The sequence below is a fragment of the Eupeodes corollae genome, chromosome 3, assembly GCF_945859685.1.
Source record: "Eupeodes corollae chromosome 3, idEupCoro1.1, whole genome shotgun sequence".
NCBI lineage: Eukaryota > Metazoa > Arthropoda > Insecta > Diptera > Syrphidae > Eupeodes > Eupeodes corollae.
This window is the reverse complement of record NC_079149.1, coordinates 21072315-21091030: the sequence shown is the minus strand read 5'-3', so window position 1 is coordinate 21091030 and position 18716 is coordinate 21072315. Positions and strand designations below refer to the sequence as shown.

General features: G+C 29.5%; 1 protein-coding gene across 17 annotated transcripts in view; it reads right to left on the bottom strand.

Moving 5' to 3' along the window:
• The window catches only part of LOC129952848 (sorbin and SH3 domain-containing protein 1), a 360372-nt gene that overhangs the window by 56290 nt on the left and 285366 nt on the right, over positions 1-18716 (bottom strand). Inside the window, exon 1 of one of the 17 annotated variants that reach the window (XM_056065721.1) lies at positions 14273-16227. The exons of the other annotated variants lie outside the window; for them this stretch is intronic. Within the exon in view, the coding sequence (XP_055921696.1) occupies positions 14273-15260 (988 nt within the window). The 5' untranslated portion in view covers positions 15261-16227. Of the gene's footprint in view, positions 1-14272; positions 16228-18716 lie in introns of those variants that run through there. 17 annotated transcript variants of the gene reach the window in all.

Below are 18716 nucleotides of genomic sequence, written 5' to 3'. Positions count from 1 at the left end.
CTTGTAATCTTTTTGAAATTAAGAAGGATATGAAAATAGCGTTTTCATTTATTAAGTCTTTATATTTTAATATGTGGAATGTTTAATGCATTTGGTAATATCTTTTTTGACTTAAGTGGTTTTACCAAAGCAACTTCTACAGGTTTTCATAATTGTTTTTAATTGTTATGCTTGTTTTTATTTACCAAATATGGTAAACATCTTGTGTCAATATAAGTAATGCAGAAAAACTAATGTGGTAAAATATCTTAACTTGACATAAGCCATTTTAATTTTTTGGTTAATATAGAACATAAAAACGACTTAAAATATTTTCCCATAATCATTTCTGCCTATTATATGATAAATACAATAAATCGATACATAAGATGAATCATCGCCTTAAGTAGTTTTACCTTCTACAAAATCCGACATATTAAACTTAACCTATTTTTGAAAATATCATAACGTACTTCTCTAAAAAGTTTTATCAACGAGGTTAGAAAAGGAAAAATTGTTTATAGACAGAACATTTAAAAAGTATAAGTAGTTTAAACCACTTAAGTTGACTTTACCTTCCGAGCACAAAAAATTGGGCTTTTTACAATCATTTTCCAAATCCCTCCCTGATCTGACACAGCGCGCAGCTTATCCGCTTGTTTCTTTTATTTTTTAATTTGTGTTTCTTACTTTTTTAGTTGTTGTTTTTTTATGTGATGTTAAAAAATTGTAACCCACAAATCAGCCGGATGACTTGACGACTATACGACGATCTACGACGACGACGCGAACGACGTTGAGAGTTTTTCATTCTTAGCTGTTTAATTGCGCAAATAATTCCGTGGAAAGTGGAAATACTAAGTGCGTTGCCATCATCCGTTTTGCTTTTGACCAGAAGCAGTTATAAGTTTCATATGAGCCATAACTAATCTCAAGCACTCTCACACGTTATTATTATTATTTTTATTATTGTAGTTATTCATACATATATGGGCTTATCTTATGGTTTTTGGCTTTAAGCTGGTTATAGCCTTTAAATGGCTGGGTATAGCTTTTGAGCCGTTTATCGTCTTCGTCTCGTAGTGAGATCAGTTTCAGGTAAGTACGTGAGATTATTATGCATGCTATGTATGTTGATTCTTTTGGTTTTTATGTCGGGACAGGTGAAATTATCTTTTTATCGTTTTTAAAGGTAAATAATTGTGCGCAGGTGTGCAGTTTTTATATTTACTACCTTGTAGTTTTTTAGTTTAAATATAGCTTAGAGTAAAAATATCGTATATAAGTTGTGAATGCGCCGTTGCCACTGGCCGCTGCGCCGTGCCTAAACACAGCTGGGGGTTTTATGGCAGTTGTTGTTGTGTTTTTTGTTGTCTTATTGTTTTTCATTGAAACGTTTTTAAAGACTGTCCATAGTGAATGAACGTTGGAAAAGCCTATAGGGCGTTGTGGATATATTGAGTTCTTAAAAAGAGAGGTCTTTGGTCTTAATGTCTAGTAAAAATGAGAAAGTTGTTAAATGTAATGTAAATTAACATGATGGTGTTTTGTTTTGATGGCAGATATGTTTTAATTTTCTTTTATGAGTTTAAGGTTGGATATATTTGAGTAGCCTCAAAGTGGGATAAGTTGTAATGAACACCGACAGTGCCAAGCCTTTTATTTATAACAAGAACCTAGATGGTAAGTGAATATAATTCACCAACTCATCGATTTCAATAAAAGCTTAAAAAACTAAACTTTGACACTAAATTTCCAATGATCAGATGTATATATTAGTAGGTTTGTCAAAATGTTACTTTTTTAACACCGATCATCTTAGGTTTATGTCATGAAAAGTTACACATAGTGTATTAACTCTTAAAACGACAAAAGCATATTTGTTTACTTGGGCGTATACGTATTTTTTTAATCTTATTATTTTTTTTTAACATTTTAAGTTAATCAACTTTTTATTGTGGAAGTTATATTCCGTCTTATTTTACCCTTATAATTATAAACACAGTGTGACCAATTAGATAGGGAGGACAGGATTAGACAGGAGGAACCGATGCTCATCAATTTTGAATATCCCAACATTTTAATGTGGGGTAAATATTGAGCCTGATACAGTATTTCACATTCGTGTAGTGCGGCTAAAGAAAGAATCTCTATACTTAACAGAAGCTGGACTTAAGAATTAACTAATAAAAATTTTTAGAAGTACGGGTATAACAAGTAAATTGTTTGAGCTAAGGAATGCAACTGGCTATTTCATTACTAGGTTGCTGAAAAGATACAAAAGTTTCATTGAGACAACAGTCACTTATCATTTTTAGAACTCTCTTTTAAATTCTTTCCAAGAATAACAAATGAGTTATTGGAACACCTGACAAGATATGAGAATTGTACTCGAGTTTTCCGACGAATATAGGCTTTATAAATTATAGCCAGATAAGAATGGAGAAAAAAAACGTTTTGTATCGTCGGAGAAAACCGAAGTAATCAGAATCAATTTTGGAGATTTCAAATATGTGATCAGTCAACAACAAGTGGTTTGTGATGCACATACCTAGAACTAAAAGCTGTTTAGTCTCCTTGATGTAAGTACCATCCATAGATTGTGGCATTGGAAAAGGGTTACGCTTTTGCGACACAGTAGACAGCATTGAGTTTTCGAAGCATTACATTCTATATAGTGTTTGATTCTTGATTGGATAATGCTGTCAAGATCAGAATTTAATGAGTTTTTTATAATCTGTTGATGGAAGGCCACATCCAAAGAACAAAGATGAGAATCTAAAAACGAATATGAAAATCTGTTTTCAGCGAAACAATTTAGTGGGGTAGAACATTCAGCCAAAAGATCATTTATAAAAAAATAATGAAGAGTGGCGGAGACAAAACGGAGCCCTGTGGCACGCCAGCGTTTATTGTATGGATATCAGATTAGAACCCATCTAATAGTACTTAAATTGAAGGATCCGAAAGATAATTTCTAAAAAATTAAAAAGAGAGATTCATCAATACCAAATGCACGCACTTTCGATAAGAGAGCTTGATGCCAAACTCTATCAAATGCCTTTGAAATGTCAAGTGCAATAACCATACTTTCTCCAAAACGATGTAAAGATTTGCTCTCTTGTTCGGTGAGATGAACCATGAGATCACCAGTGGACCTATTGCAACGAAACCATACTACTGGTCATTAAAAAGCTTCCGTTCTTTTAAATGTTTCCTTAGCTGAAAATTTATAATCCACTCCATGACCTTGGAAATAAAGGACGTAAGAGAAATTGGAAGATAGTAAGAGGGTGAGGAGGATACGGCGTTTTTAGGGGCGGGCTGGATACTGTTTTCCATCTATTAGGAAAGACGCCTGTGCCTGAAGAATAGGACAGTTTGAAAATCTTACGCAATGATTTTGCCAGCGTTGAAGAACACCTCTTCAATATCTGTAATAGTCTCCGGGCGAGTTTATTTGTAAATGTCAAGATATTTAAGTACTCTAGCAATTGTCCGAGTGTGAAAGGAGATTCATCAATTCAGCAAAACTGTGCTACAAAAAAATTTGATTTTTCAATAGATCTTATAAGATCAGTGCCATTGGATACGAGCTAATGAACCAACGATTATGTAGTATAGGTCACGTTTTTTACAAATGATCAGAAATTTGTACTACCTTTGGAATATTGATTTATTTTTTTTCCATTCTGTTTAAAGGATTTCCTAGGCTAAAATGGTATTCAGAATTGAAGTTGATTTTGTGCTGAAAACCCCCTCATAATTTTGAAGAATTTCAAGGAACAATCAGAGAAGATACCACAGACTGGCTTAAATTCTTATGTAAACTGAACATTTAAAACTCTTAAGACCTACATGTGTCTTAATCCAAAACACCGTACAGTTTTACTTTAAGGTCTAATTTCAAAGATTGACTAAAAATTATAGAGCAAAACAAGCTGCAGCAGCAGCAACGTTTCCGAATAGTGAAGACCGATACACACGGTTTCAATTCTTCACATCACTTACTACACCCAACAGGTTAACTTTTATTCGAATTCTACTGCCAAACTTTTCCCATTTTCGTCAAAATATGACAGCTTCAAAAGTCAAAGCAAATATCCAGCTTTTAACAATGAAACTTCTTATTGGAAAATTCCATGGAATGACACAAAAGCTTCTAAAAACTGCAATTTTAAACAAAAACTGTCTTTAAAGTATTTAAAATTTAATGTTTTAATTGAAGAAAATAAAAATATATGAAATGTCGAATAAAAAGTTCAATCAATGCAAGTTTTTAGAATATTTGATTTTAAACCGAAGTTTTGAAAACTTTATTGTCTTTAAAGAAATATGATAATATGGGTAAAAATATTGTTTTGATGCTTTGAAAATTATAAAATTTAGATCCTAAATGAGTGGCTACACACAAACTAAGTCGGGTTTTGAGTATCGGCTACCAAGATTTAATATAATTCCATTAAAAAACATTTCAAAATACACAATTCCTAAAGTATATTGCTGTAACAAGAATCAAAACATTGTTTATTTTCCGTATTTCATATTAGCCAAGTAAAACTTTTTCCCAATCAATTAAATTTAGCTCAAGTGTATCTACATACATCATTTATACGCTCCTTGTTTTCATTTCGAAAAAGAAACTCTTGACTTTATAACTTCCTAAAGTATGTTTGTTACACACATCACTCGGAAGTACTCAATTCCTTGTGTGTGCCTTTATAGATAGATAGATCTTATGTCTTGTCAAATTCTAAATTCTTTGTCTACATTATGTTTAAGAATGAAAGAGGAAATCCACTTGAGTAAATCACAGATCTTCAGATTTCATTATGCAAACAGTTTAGGGTTTAACTTTCTGCAAATATTTCAAGACAAAAACAAAAAAAAGAATCTTTTTCAATTTCAATTCAACGGAATGTGGATAAGTACTTTGTTCGTTCTCTCGTACTCGTATTCCAAACTAAAGCTTAAAGTATGCACGTTCTTGAAGAATATTGTAGTCATGCCATAAGAGGAGGGTGTATGGAATGAATGTCCCCTTTCTCAAGACTTTCTTCCCATTCCAAATTCCTATTCCCATCGATATCCAATATCAGAGATGTCTGAAATATCTTTGATTAAATTTTCCATTGTGTCGATAGATCTAAAGTCTGAAGAGGAAAGAAAGACACTAATAATAATTGTCATGAGAATCACCTTCATCATCATACATAGAAGTTCTATAGATATGTTTTATATATCATTTCCAAGATTCCAAGATGATGATGATGATGATAGGATTTCCTCCTACATACTCGAACCTCAAACTCTACTAAGCTCCATACACATTTTGAAAATATAAGTACCTCCATACAGCTATGGCCAAAATAATATGCACAAAACTTAATTTTTGGCAATTGTACCTCTAGAATTTCTCTAAGAAAACAAGTCTAAGATTCAACCAATTTTAATCGTAAATATTTTGTTAATTTTTCAAAATTTCTGATTTTTAAAAGTAATATATTTGTCAAAATTTTGGAAGCTTATTGAAAAAATCAAAATTAAGAAATGTTCCTATTATTTTGGCCAAAGCTGTGAATCTTTATGTTGTCATTCATATCCAAGTGTAATGTGACGAAAGATGAGCATGATGAGGCACAAAGGCAATTGGTATTCTTTAGAGGAAAAAATTGGTACAGAAAGGAAGAATCTCAGGAGGAGGCTGATACTAAACCGGGGAAAAAGATGATGAAGAATTCACAATTCACAATTGAATCGGTTGAAATGCAAGATGAAATTATCATTATTATCATCATCACCATCATCATCATCATCATCTTCATCTTCACCAACATCAATATCATTGTGGGTAGATTTTTATGTAGAAGTCTACAATCTTCTTTTTCTTCTAGGTTTGCTGGTTGGCTAGTTGGTGGTATAATAAGATTCATCATGACCATGACCAATAAAGAGAGTTAAGGTCAAGCACGTTCGATATGGTCGATGGCATTTTTATACCTACCTACTTATAGAGTACACGTTTTCTATCTTCGTTTTGTGTTACCATTTATTACCATTAGACCATTGAATGAATGTGAACTTGGCTTTAATGTTGATGATGATGATGGTTTGGTAAGAAAGTTTATATTATTTGATGCCGGTTTACAACTTATAGCAAGCATATAATGAGAATTGGTTAAATGAAGAAATAGAAATAGAAGATGATTAAATTGGCTCATTTTGAGAAATTATTAAATTTGTACGCTTTGTAGAGCTTATAACTTGAGATATGTGACTTGAACTTGTGAGAAAAATTGTAAATGACCCAAGAAAATGAAAAAGAAGATGATTTGGGAATTGAAGATGCTTAGAGGCTTTTTTATGAATCACCTGGGAAATTATTGGTGAATATAGTTTAGTTGTGGAAATCTTGTTCTTAGATTGATGTTATTTTAAATTTGTGTTGATAAAGACTTAGAGACGGTGGACGGTGGTGTTCAACAAATCTAATTACGGACTTGACCTTTGAGTTCGATACTGAAGCTTTTATTGTGCCAAATTCTAGCGAACCCCATAATCAGTATTTGAAATTGTTTTAACTCACATTTAAATGATGAACAGTCTTATTCCGGATATAGGTTAACTACTGCATAATTATTGCTATGAGACTTTTCATGCTTAATTTGACATTAATCATTATGAGTAACTACTGAAAGTATATCAAGTAAATTATGATTAATTATTGCTTGAAATGTTTTGACACTTTTTTTTAAAGAACTGTGTTATTTTGTTGTTGAAAATGGGGAAGTTGTAAGTGATTATTTAAATTTAATAAAAGAGACTGGGATGTGACCCACACTCATAACTTCCCATCCCGTCTGTAGATTTGTCTTGATTGAAAGTTTGCTGGTGTTCGTGTTTTATTAAAAAAAGTTATGAGTTAAATTATTCTTAAAAAATTTTATTCTTCTTAAAAAATAAAACTTTTAAAATGACCGACAATATTTTGCATATAACGAAATAGTTTGATTTCAAAATCTATTTTTGTGAACCTAATTTTAAGTCGAAAACCAATTTTTACCAATTTTATTAGCATTTCTTAAAAATTTGTATTTCTAATATAAACAAATACAAATTGGATGAATGAAATTAATTTGAAGTCAATACCTTCTATTGTTAAGGAGATATTAAGAACTGAACATCAATTTTTAAGAAATTTGCGTACTATTTTTTTAGATTTTATTATTTATGAAAAAAATTACTGAATGTCGAAAACAATATTTTCTGTGAGATGAAATAAGTTCGAAGCCTATATTTTTAATTTTTGCAAAAGATATTTGAGTTGAAAGTAAATTTTTACCAAGTTTTATTAATTTTATTTTAGGTTTTTATTTTTTGTAAAAAAAAACTGTCAAATTGATTTTTCTCAAAATTCTATCGATTGTTGAAAACAATATTTCTTATAGGACAAAATTAATTTGAAGCCAATAATTTTTAATTTTTGAAAAGATATTTGAGTCGAAAATCTATTTTTACCAACTTTTATTAATTTTATTTGAGGTTTTAAGTTTTTGTAAGAAAACTGTTAATTCAATTATCCTCAAAGTTTTGCTAAATGTTGAAAATAATATTTTTTTTTTAAATAAAATTAGTTTGATGTTAATATCTCAAAGTTTTGAAAAGATATTTAAGTCGAAAATCAATTTTTACCAACTTTCGTTTATTTTTTTTCAAGGTTTTATTTTTTTGTAAACTGTAAATTCGATTTTTCTCAAAATTTTACCAGATGTTAAGAACGTTTATTTTCGTTGCACAAAATTATTTTGGAGATAAAATCATGTTTTATTCGTAAACCTTTAGAGGTGACAAATACTTGTTTTCAGTTTTTTTGATTTATAAATAACCCGTTAATTGGATCTTTTTCCAAAAATAAATTTGTTTAGTATCGCGGTACAATGTATAACATAAAATTTAATTAAAGTCTCTATCGTTATTGGTTCGTAAGATATTTAGGGTTAACCAAAATGTTCACCTTTTTTCAAATTGCTATGGTAAAAAACCACCTACTCAATTTTGTTGTGAGCCGTTTCTGTATCTTTCTGCATTATTATTATTTATTTGAAGTCGATTTCTTTACTGGTTAGTGAGCTATGGACGACGAAAACAACGTCGCAAACGTACAGACGTACGAATAAAATATTCAACACAAAAAATTTAAGTCCATTCGTAAAAATATCGAACTTGAGATTTTAATCAAACATGACATCATAGAAGTCGAAAAAAGTGAGTAACCCGATTCCGTCCGTTTGTATGTCATAGCCCCTACATTCCAAATTATTGGTTGCTTCAAATTTGGAAATTTAGGATTTAAGACAATTTTTTTTATATTTTTAAAAACTAAAAATAACATTTGTTGGCCAAATATCGAAAATTCGAATTTTCTCAAAAACAAACAAATAGATTTTTATAAAATTTTCTCTTACATTTTTTTATTTAACTTGGTTTCTTCAAATAAATAAAAATGTTTTTATTTCTCCAGAAGGGTACCCCTAATAGGTTGTTTTTAGGTTCTTTCAGAACTAATGAACCAATTTTAATAATGTGTCAATAATATTTGATGGCCGATTATGTCAAATTTTAGTTTTTAGATTTTTTAAACTAGTACATTTGTTTTCAAAATTTTAGATCTCAAAAACGGGTCAATATTTGTTCTCAAAAATTTAATGTAAAACACATATTGACAAGACAAAGCAACTAAATACTTAAAATATTTTTAAACTTAAATTGAAAAATGTTATTTTTAATTAATTAAAATTAAAACCGCTTTATCGATTTCCGAAAAACATAAAATATAAATCAAGTTTTTTGATTAATTAAATAGCATATAAATGTTTGAAGGTTTATTTATTTATTTTTAAATTTTAAATTTTTTCGATACATGTTCATTTTGTAAACAGAGTTTTTGGTACTTTATTTTAGTTTCGAAATATTCGGCTAAAAACATTTAATTGCAACGAATTTTGTAAACTTTAACTTAAATTGTTTTATAAGTTTATATAGTCATAATTTCTTTAAGAATTAAATATCTTCATTTACTTTAAGAAAAATTTACATGACAAACATAAAAGAATTAATATTTCTTATTAATTTTTTATCAAAGATTTGTAAAAATATGATCATTTATGATGCATTTGATTTTTTCACTTAATAATTTTTATTATATTTTTTAACTGAAATACTTAATTTTTCTATTGCTTGTTTTTAAAAATCCTTTCAAAAAACAGAGGGAAATTTTACTCAAAAAATTGTATTTTAGGTTTTTGTTTCTTTCGTTTGATGTCTTGAGTCTAGAACAACTTCTAAATATTGTATTAATTTATTCTTCAGACAAGAAAACACACAAATTCATATTTGTTTTGATATTACCGTCTTAAGTTCATTGAGCCACTGTGACCATTTTCTGACTTAAATCGTTTTTACAAAACGTTAAAGAATTGTGATTCCCTGATTTTGTGTAAAATTTTTATTACGTTGTTTAACAAAGTGTCATATAGAAAAATTGAAAATTCGTAAATGCCAATTTTTAGGTTGTTACCAATTCTGATAAAAAGTGAATTTATTTTCTTTCTAGTGAAGCTGCTTTTGATATTAATAACATTAATAAAAGAAGTTTTGGTCAAATAGTGGTATCAAAAAACTTATTTTAATAATTGTATATCTTTTGTTTCAGTGATGTTGAATTGTTGGTCCACTTATAAAAAAGCATCCTGACGTTGTTGAAACCCAAAAATATATAATTCTCAGGGCAATTTGTATTCAATTATCTTCTTCTGGTGGTTATTTTATTTGAATAAGTTTAACGATTCAATAAAATACATGGAAATTATAAAAATTATAACAAATCAGTTAAGCTTAAAATTTGCGAACAAACATCAGGTTTTCATGTGTTTAATCATTTTTGTTTAAGTATCATGAAGTAATTAGGTCACAAAAACGAAAACATTATTTTTTTCCATTATTTCTTAGATATTAATAAATTTAACAACTTCCTTAGAAGTTCTCATAAAATTAAGCGGAAGCGAACAATTATAAACTGACTTCAATTAAATCATAAAAAATAGCTAACATTATTCACTTTCAGTTAAAATTAATGATGTATTTAAAGTATAAGGAGTTTTGATTAGTTGTAGAAAGTTCTATGAATCTTTCATTTGAATGAAGTTTTCAAACTCAATGAAGAACTTTCAATAAAAAATTTGGACTTAAGTTCCCAAAGTTTTTTTTTAATTTCCCATAGGAAGTTATTGTAATCGGTCCAATTTGTCAAATTGAAAACTTTTACATTTCTCGAGGTTTCAAGGTCAATAGAGTCGAAATAAAAGATTTTTAGAAAGATGTCTGTGCGTGCGTGTGTACGTACGTTCGTACATCCGTACGTTCGCAACGTTTTTTTCGTCCTCCATAGCTCAAGAACCAGAAGAGATATCAACTTCAAATAAATTTTGGTATACAGATAATAAGGCAGAAAGATGCAAAAAGGGCTCTCAAGAAAATTGCGTGGCTGGTTTTTTCACCATAGCAGTTTGAAAAAAAGGTGAAAATTTTGGTTGCTAGAGACTTGAATAAATACCAGATACCAAATAAATATTTGTTTCGAAAAAAATCCAATTTACAGTTTTTTTATAAACCAAAAATCTGAAAAAAATGTCACCTCGAAAATTTTACGAATACAAAATGATTTTATTTCCAAAACAATTATGTGCAACGAAAAATAAGGAAAAATCGAATGGACGTTTTTTTACAAAAAATAAAAACCTAAAACAAAGGTTGTTAAAAATTGAATTTCGATTCAAATATCTTTTCAAAAATTTGAGATCATGGCTTCTAACTAATTTTAGCTTATAAGAAATATTGTTTTCAACATTCTGAACAATTTTAAGAAAAATTTAATTGACAGTTTTTTTTACAAAAAATAAAAACCTAAACAAAAAAAATTAATAAAAGTTGGTAAACATTGATTTTCGGCTCAAATATCTTTTCGAAACTTTGAGATATTGGCTTATGAATACTTGAATACTTTCATCTTTTAAAAAATAATGTAAAAAACATTCAGTAAAATTTTGAGAAAAATATAATCGACAGTTTTCTTACAAAAAATAAAACCTAAAAAAAAAAAACAATACTAAAACTTGGTAAAAATTTATTTTGGACTCAAATACCTTTTCAAAAATTAAAAATATTGTCTCCAAACTTTTTATTTCACAGAAAATATTGTTTTTGATGTTCATTATTTGTTTTCAAAAATTCAACAGTTCATTTTTTCATAAAAAATAAAATCTACAAGAAATTGTATGGTAAACTTCGATTTTCGGTTCTTGATATCTCTCAAATAGATTTCATTCCTCCAATTTTGTAAAAATTTAAGAAATGCTACTAAAATTGGTAAAAATTTCTTTTCGACTAAAAATCGATTTCACAAAAATAAATTTTCAAACTTAACTATTTCTTTTTATGAAAAATATTGTTGGTAATTTTAAAATTTGTAAGAATAATTCAACTAACAACTTTTTGAACCCAACACGAAAATGTTCAAAAATCGACAGACTGGATGGGAATTTATCAGTTTTGGTCGCATTTTAGCCTCTTTTTTTTTAAATAGTGCCTGCAAAATAAGTTGATCTTCAAAAATATGAACACTATTTGATTCCTAAAAAAATAACTAAATTTATTGTATTTTTTTTTGTCGAAAATCGTTTAGAGCGGTTTTTACTTTGTTTAAATTTATTTTGTACATTTTATATTTTTTTTCATTTTTATGTTTTTCAATTTTTTTGTTTAAAAATTATTTTTGATTTGTAGTTATTTAGAATATATTAATACCAATTTTATATTTGATTTTTGTAAACAAATATTGACCCGTTTTTGAGATATCGATATATTTAAAATTCAAAAAAAAATACTAATATTTTTGATCATCAAAGTAGTAAATTATTGAGACCAACAAATTTGTATGGGGACTACAGTATTATGAGTCATAAGAAAACGGAAAGAAAAGCCTTATTTGAATCGGCTTAAAGCCTTAGTTTTAAAGTTCGAACTTAATCAACCCAATGATTTGGACTGTAGTAGCGAGTACAGACAGACATTGGACCAAATTTGTTCGGCTTCTCTATTATTGTAATGTCAAGTTTAATTTAAACTTGAGTTCGAAATTATGTAAGAATGTAATACTTGCCATGTTGCAAGTGAAAATCAACTCAGATGGTTAAAAATTCGGAAAAAAATATTTTCACGTCGAATAGTTTACAAACAAAACCTATTTTCAAAATATGCATAGAAAAATAAAGTTTTTGACAGCTTGTAATTTGTTTGGAAAAATAGAACGGTATTTTGATAAAAATAAAAGTTTTAAAAAAGAGACTGGGATGCGAACCACTCTTATAACTCTCACTCATTAACGTCTAATTTTTTCTTAGGCTTCAATAAAATTTTAAAAACAATATTTTGTGTGTATACAAAATTGAAGTCTATATTTCTTTGCTCTACTTTTGTTTGAGTCAAAAACCCTTTCTTACCACTTTTTTGTTCTTTTTGTGTTTAAAACAAAACATTGTCAATTGAATTTGTCTAAAAAAAATCAATCAAATGTTAGTAACAATATTTTCATTTCTGATTTCGTTCTTGAAATTTTAAATACTAAACCAATCAATTTAGTAACATTTCTAAAAAATTATTAATTCTACCGATACATTAAACAACAACATTTTGCATAGACAAACATAATTTCGTAGTTCATATCTTAGAACCGAATATAATCACCAATTAAGCGTAGTAATTTTTGTAGAGACTTGTTACGAAATGTTTGATTCTTCTAAAAATAAATTAAGAAATTTTAAAAACAATATGTTTTTATTAGAAAATTAAAGAAAAGAAAATGTCTTATATTTTTACCAACTTTTTGTTGTATTTTTATATTTTTTATTTATTTGTAAGAAAACCATAAATTTGATTTTTCCAAAATTTTTAACAGATGTCAAAAAGGTTATTCGTTTCTGCATACATTTTTTCTGGAGGTAATATCATTTTAATTTGGTAAAATATTCTAAGTGACAGTTTTTAAATTATAAAAAAAACAGTACAATTTATTTTTTTGAAATTATACATATTTGGTATCATATTACATTATATCACTCAAAATTTAATTGAAGTTGCCAGCGGTATTGGTTTGTGAGATATTTGGGGTCAACAAAAATTTTATTACCTGTAAAACAAGATTTATTGGAAGTCAATATAATTGGTTCCTAAGATAAGGACGACAAAAAATGGTACTGACGCATGCATCACGCAACTCTCTAAAAATCATTGGTTTTAATTTTAGGAACCTTGTAACGTGAAGAAATGTCACTATTTTCAATTTAAAAAAGAGGACCGTTTACAAAGACTTCCTATATTGGTAAAAATTGATTTTGAATAGAATATCTCGAAGATGAATTATGTTATTGACTACAAAATGATTGCATTCCTTACATTATATTTTTTTCAAAAAAGATAATCTTTTTAGAAAAATCCAATTGACATTTTTTTAAAATAAATCTTGAAGGCTAAAATTTTATTTTTAACTAAATAGGTATTTTAGGAGCAAATAAATATTTGAAATTAAGTTGTTAACTTAAAATTAGTAAAACAAATCCTAAAAACAAAGGAACTTTTATTGTTATGTTTTAAAAATATCCTATTGACATAACTTAACCTTATACAAAAAGTACTAAAATGGAATGATGTCTAAAATAACTGGAGATATTGATTGAATTGCTTAAATGCATATTTCGACAGAAATTTGATAAAACTAAAATCGTTGGCAAAATTTTCATTTAAAAAAATAGACTTCTTTATTGATAAACAGATTTTAACAGTCAGATTAAAAGATATGTTTTGTGACACAGAGGGACTTCAAAAATGTTCATTATATGAATTTTTTGTTTAAGCCATTTTTAATTTTTGTCAAATCTTTAAAGACCTTTCAACTTTAAGAAGGTTTGCATAAATACCAAATTTCTTAATTGCCTTAGTTATTCAAATAAGACTTAACTTAAATAACATGTCAATTTCAAACTGTCTAACTTGACACATGTCTGGCAAACCCCTAAACATTTCATATAGATGCATATTGTTGATTTGCTCTACGTATACATTCTTCAATATTTTTATTTTTAACCATCAATCAAAAACACGTGTGGCGGCAGCACACGTGTATGCCTTCCTGTACACACATAAATTAATAATTTATAAACCTAATTAAATATCTACTAACTTGATCTCCTTGTTCCATAAACAATTGGTATGGCCGCTTCGATGGCATGCTTATTAGCCAAATACGAATTCCTTTCATCTGGCGACGGTGTATAAGGCAAGCCGTTTGCATTCGTCCGAATAACATAATTATTATTAGCATGAGTCACTCTTGCCCCACTGTTGCCACTAGCACCGTGATTATATTTTGTGGCAATGCCATCACTACCGTTATCACTGAAACTACCACTCGCACCACTGTGCGTGTTTTTGTCACGACTGATCCACAAAATTTTACCACAATTACCGATATCACAATCATAACCACCACCGTTGCGTCTCCAATGGTGTGTAGTTGTTGGTGCTGCAGCTGTAGATGGCATATATTCCATATTTGTACCACTGACGCCGCCGCCACCGCCACCAACACGGCCACCAACAACTCCTGCAACACCTTTGTTGGAGTAACTATTGTAGGAGCTACCTAGGAGGCCACCACCGCTACCATTACCACCAACGGTGATGCCACTATCATCATTTGCACCACTTAAAAGATTGCTGCAACTTCGATGATGCATCGGCTTTGATGCTGTTTTTCGATGATGATGCTGATGCTGATGGTGCTGATGGTTGGTTTGGGGTATCGAATTCTCTAACGTATGCACCTGATCTGATGGTGAAAGAGCAGCAGCGGCAGCACCAGTCCTTCGACGATTCAACGTGCCCATGCTGCGACTATGGCTCATTGAGCCCGTTCCTCCACCATTCAGCGTTCCATTGCGATTTTGATAAATCTGTGTGTTGTTATTGGCATCCAGTGGATGCTTTCCGTGCCAGTAATTTTTGCTGCCGCTCCCGATAGTGGCATTCTGGTGACCAATATCGATGCCACTCTCGACGTTTCTTCCATTACTGCCGCCTCCTTCGTCGTAATACTCTTGGTATGACTTCGGATTGGTGTAGAATGATGCCGGAATGTAGTCTGAGTTTGGGAAACTTTTTCGATACATTTTTGGTGACGGTATTTTTTTACGTATATACTCGTATCACGTTTCTAACTATTTTCTAGAAGCTAGAAGCGATTGAAATGCAATTTTTTGAATTCAACCAAAAAACCAAATGATTCAAAACGCGATGTGACCGCACTGATTTCTCAACCTAGATTGGACGCAGCGCAGCGCGGCTTGAATGGAATGAAAGTTGCAAAACAAACGTCGATATATTACGTTACGTACAGTTTTGTTTTCTTCTATTCTTTTGCATCTATTTTTGTATTTTTTTGTCTGTTTTGTATATTTTCTTCACCTGGCGGTTAGTGTGATGGTGATGGCGATGGCTTTTTGCACTCAAGACTTGAAGACAAAGTTCTTAGTTGTTTCTTAGTTCTTCTTCCGCGACAATATATTGTCTTTTGCTTTATGTAACTAATATGGCACTTGCTTTGCGGTTAACGGCATTGAACGGAAAGAGTTACACCAGCCATGTTGTAAGTTGTACGTCAAAACAAACAAACAATCACAACGTATTGTAAGATTACGGTACCGTGGTGACACTATAACTTTTACGACCACAGCAGTGATATTGTTGCGAATCTTGCTTCACTAAGCCAATTAGGGTGAATTCGATTTCGGAACTAATTGGATTATTGAAAAAAAGAGTCTATGGCACTACACGGTGGCGACAACGACGAAGACGACGATGACGGACGGCACGAGCGGCGTTAAATCTGGAAGGCTCTATATTTAATTCCAAGCACGTAGTTTCTTTTGTTATTTATGCAAGCTAAACAAAACAACAAAACTCTTATCGAATATCCAACCTTTTTTTTTCGAAATATTATAAAAGGGTTGTTTCGTTTCACTTCTTGGAATTCCTTGGTTTAGGTATTTCAAGTTCAAAGGTACTTAGAGATGTCGATGTTTTCGAAGGAGGGGAAGGGGTTGATTTTTGGTTTTGTAATATTCTACGACTTATTATAAGAATTGGTTTTTCTTCAAATTACGACTGTGGCGGACAAAGGTTTCGAAATAACTGTTATTGTTTCGTTCTTAGCAAAACTGGTGAAAGTACTAAGTGGCACAATATACATTTTGTATGTGAGTAACAAAGGGGGTAGGTAGCATGCAACCCAGTTATCACCATTGTTGCCGTTTTGGTGACTTTTTTTCTCGCTGTTAACTTAAACAAATAAGGATTTCAAAATACGTGTTCAGATGATGCAAGGAATTTGTATGTGACACGAATTTGAATTTTCTGCGTTTAGTCATCTTTGTTTGGTAACTTCCAAAAAAAAAACGTTTAAGAATTGTCATATTTTGGGTAAGACAAGTTTTTTATGGTTGTCATTCGTCTGTCAAAAATATTTTAAAATGTTCTTGGTTTTTTCAAGTTTTTTTTTAAATGTTTTTGAATAATACAGGGTGGTCATTCATTCAATTTGAAGGCAGTGTGCTATCAACTTATTAATTAATTTGGTTTCTTTTAATATAAAACAAATATGTTTGTATTGCTATAGAAGTGTACCCTCAATAGAACCGTTATTTTTTAGTTAAGTTTTTTCAAGAACTAATCAACTTGTTTTAATGATTTTGTATTGTCTCAATAATATTTGATGATCAAAAACGTCATTGTTTTTTATTCTTGATTTTTATAAAAATGTTGAACTTTTTCAAAACTTGAAATAGGTCGTTATTTTTTTACCAAATTTTTAAGACAAAATTTTTAAAAACTGTGTTTACTAAATATTAAGAAAAAGTTCTAACCATTTAAAAAAAATTTATAAATCATTGTTTTTTTTGTTTAGTTAAATTACATCTAATTTTTTTGAAGGAAGTTCTAACCAGTCGTGAGTTTTATTTTCATAAAATTTTCATGAAACAATTTTACAGAAAATTCAATGTCTTATAAAAAAGTCCCTTACACTTAGTTTTTGCGATATTCATCATTGAAGTTGGAGTAACAATGAATTTTCATAAATTTTCGAACAAAGTTTTAAAAACTGTTGTGAATTTTAAGGACTAAGAAATCGAAAACTATTAATCTTAGCAGCTTTTTCTTTCGGACTTTTTTGTAGAAAATCAAATTTCCTTAAAGAAGTTATTGAACTTATTTTCTGTTAGTCTTGCCATTTTGTACGTATTGCCAGAAATAATTAATGTTTTCTATTGTAAATGATAAAAAACAATGAACACTTCTGTAGAGCTTTCAATACTGAAAAAAACTTCTTTGATATTATAAAATGCCACGGAGTCATAGATATTTGAAAAAAGCTCAAATTGTACGTACATTTTAAATGAGAAACTGACAAAAATCAATGGTCATTCAAAAACAAGAAACCCTGTTAAAGGAATTTAACCTTTACCTTAAAATTTTAAAATTCTTAAGGTAAGTCATTGAAAATTATTGAAATTAATTAAATTTGTTTGTATTGCCCGTGGCATGATGGTTAGTGAGTTGCACTGTCATGCTAGAGGTCTTGGGTTCCATCCCTGTCTGTACCATCTAAAGTTTTTTTTACGGGTACTGCTCTTGCGAGGAATTGACAAGTTCTCCAAGAGTAATTCTTGTCATGAAAAGTGCTTTCTCAAATTAGCGGTTCGAATTCGGCTTAAAACTGTAGGTCCCCTCCGTTTCTGACAACATTACTCGTACACAGGAATGGCGGAGAGTCGTAAGTCACTAGGCCCTAGTTCACAACTGAGTGTTAAGCCTCCATTTATAATTGAAATTTTGTTGTTTAATAAAAAGTTTTAGAATTTTTCATCATCATATTTTTAAACGAAATTTTCCATGAGTTTATACCCCTAACTTCTTTTGTCAAAAAGTAGGAGATATGTCATCAAGTTGTGTATATTTAAGGTTTTGGTTGTCATTTTCTTTTTTCAAACGATTTATTGTCACTTGTTAAAAACATTCTATGGTACGAAACAGTATTTTTACAAATTCAAGGGTTAAAGTCATCCTAGAATATTGGAAAAACCTTTTTTTTTTAAATGGTCACAAAAACCTTCAAAAAATAATATCATTAAAGATTTTAGAGTACTCCGTTTTTGAATTTCGGTATTGAGTTGCACTTAGACTGGTCGTAAAAATTAATATTTGTTTCTATCCCACAAATGAAACAATGCTTTTTTAAAGGATTAAGATGCTCTTAATTTGAATCTCGTCTTCAAATTTTTCTATCACATCACGTTTTTAAAATATTCCCCTTTAAAAAATGCTAAAAACAAACAAACAAAGACGGATTTTTTCAGGCTAAGTTAAAACTCAAAATATCTCTTAACAATAAATTAAATTATGATTTTTCAAAAGACAAATATTTATTTTTTAAATACAATTTAAATAATTTTTGTATCTTACTTTGTTTCTGGAAATTCTCATAAGTTATGGGTTCATTTTAATCCTTATGAAGTCTTGAGCAAACCTCGAATTTAACTCGAGAACTTATTTTTCAAAACTATGAAAAG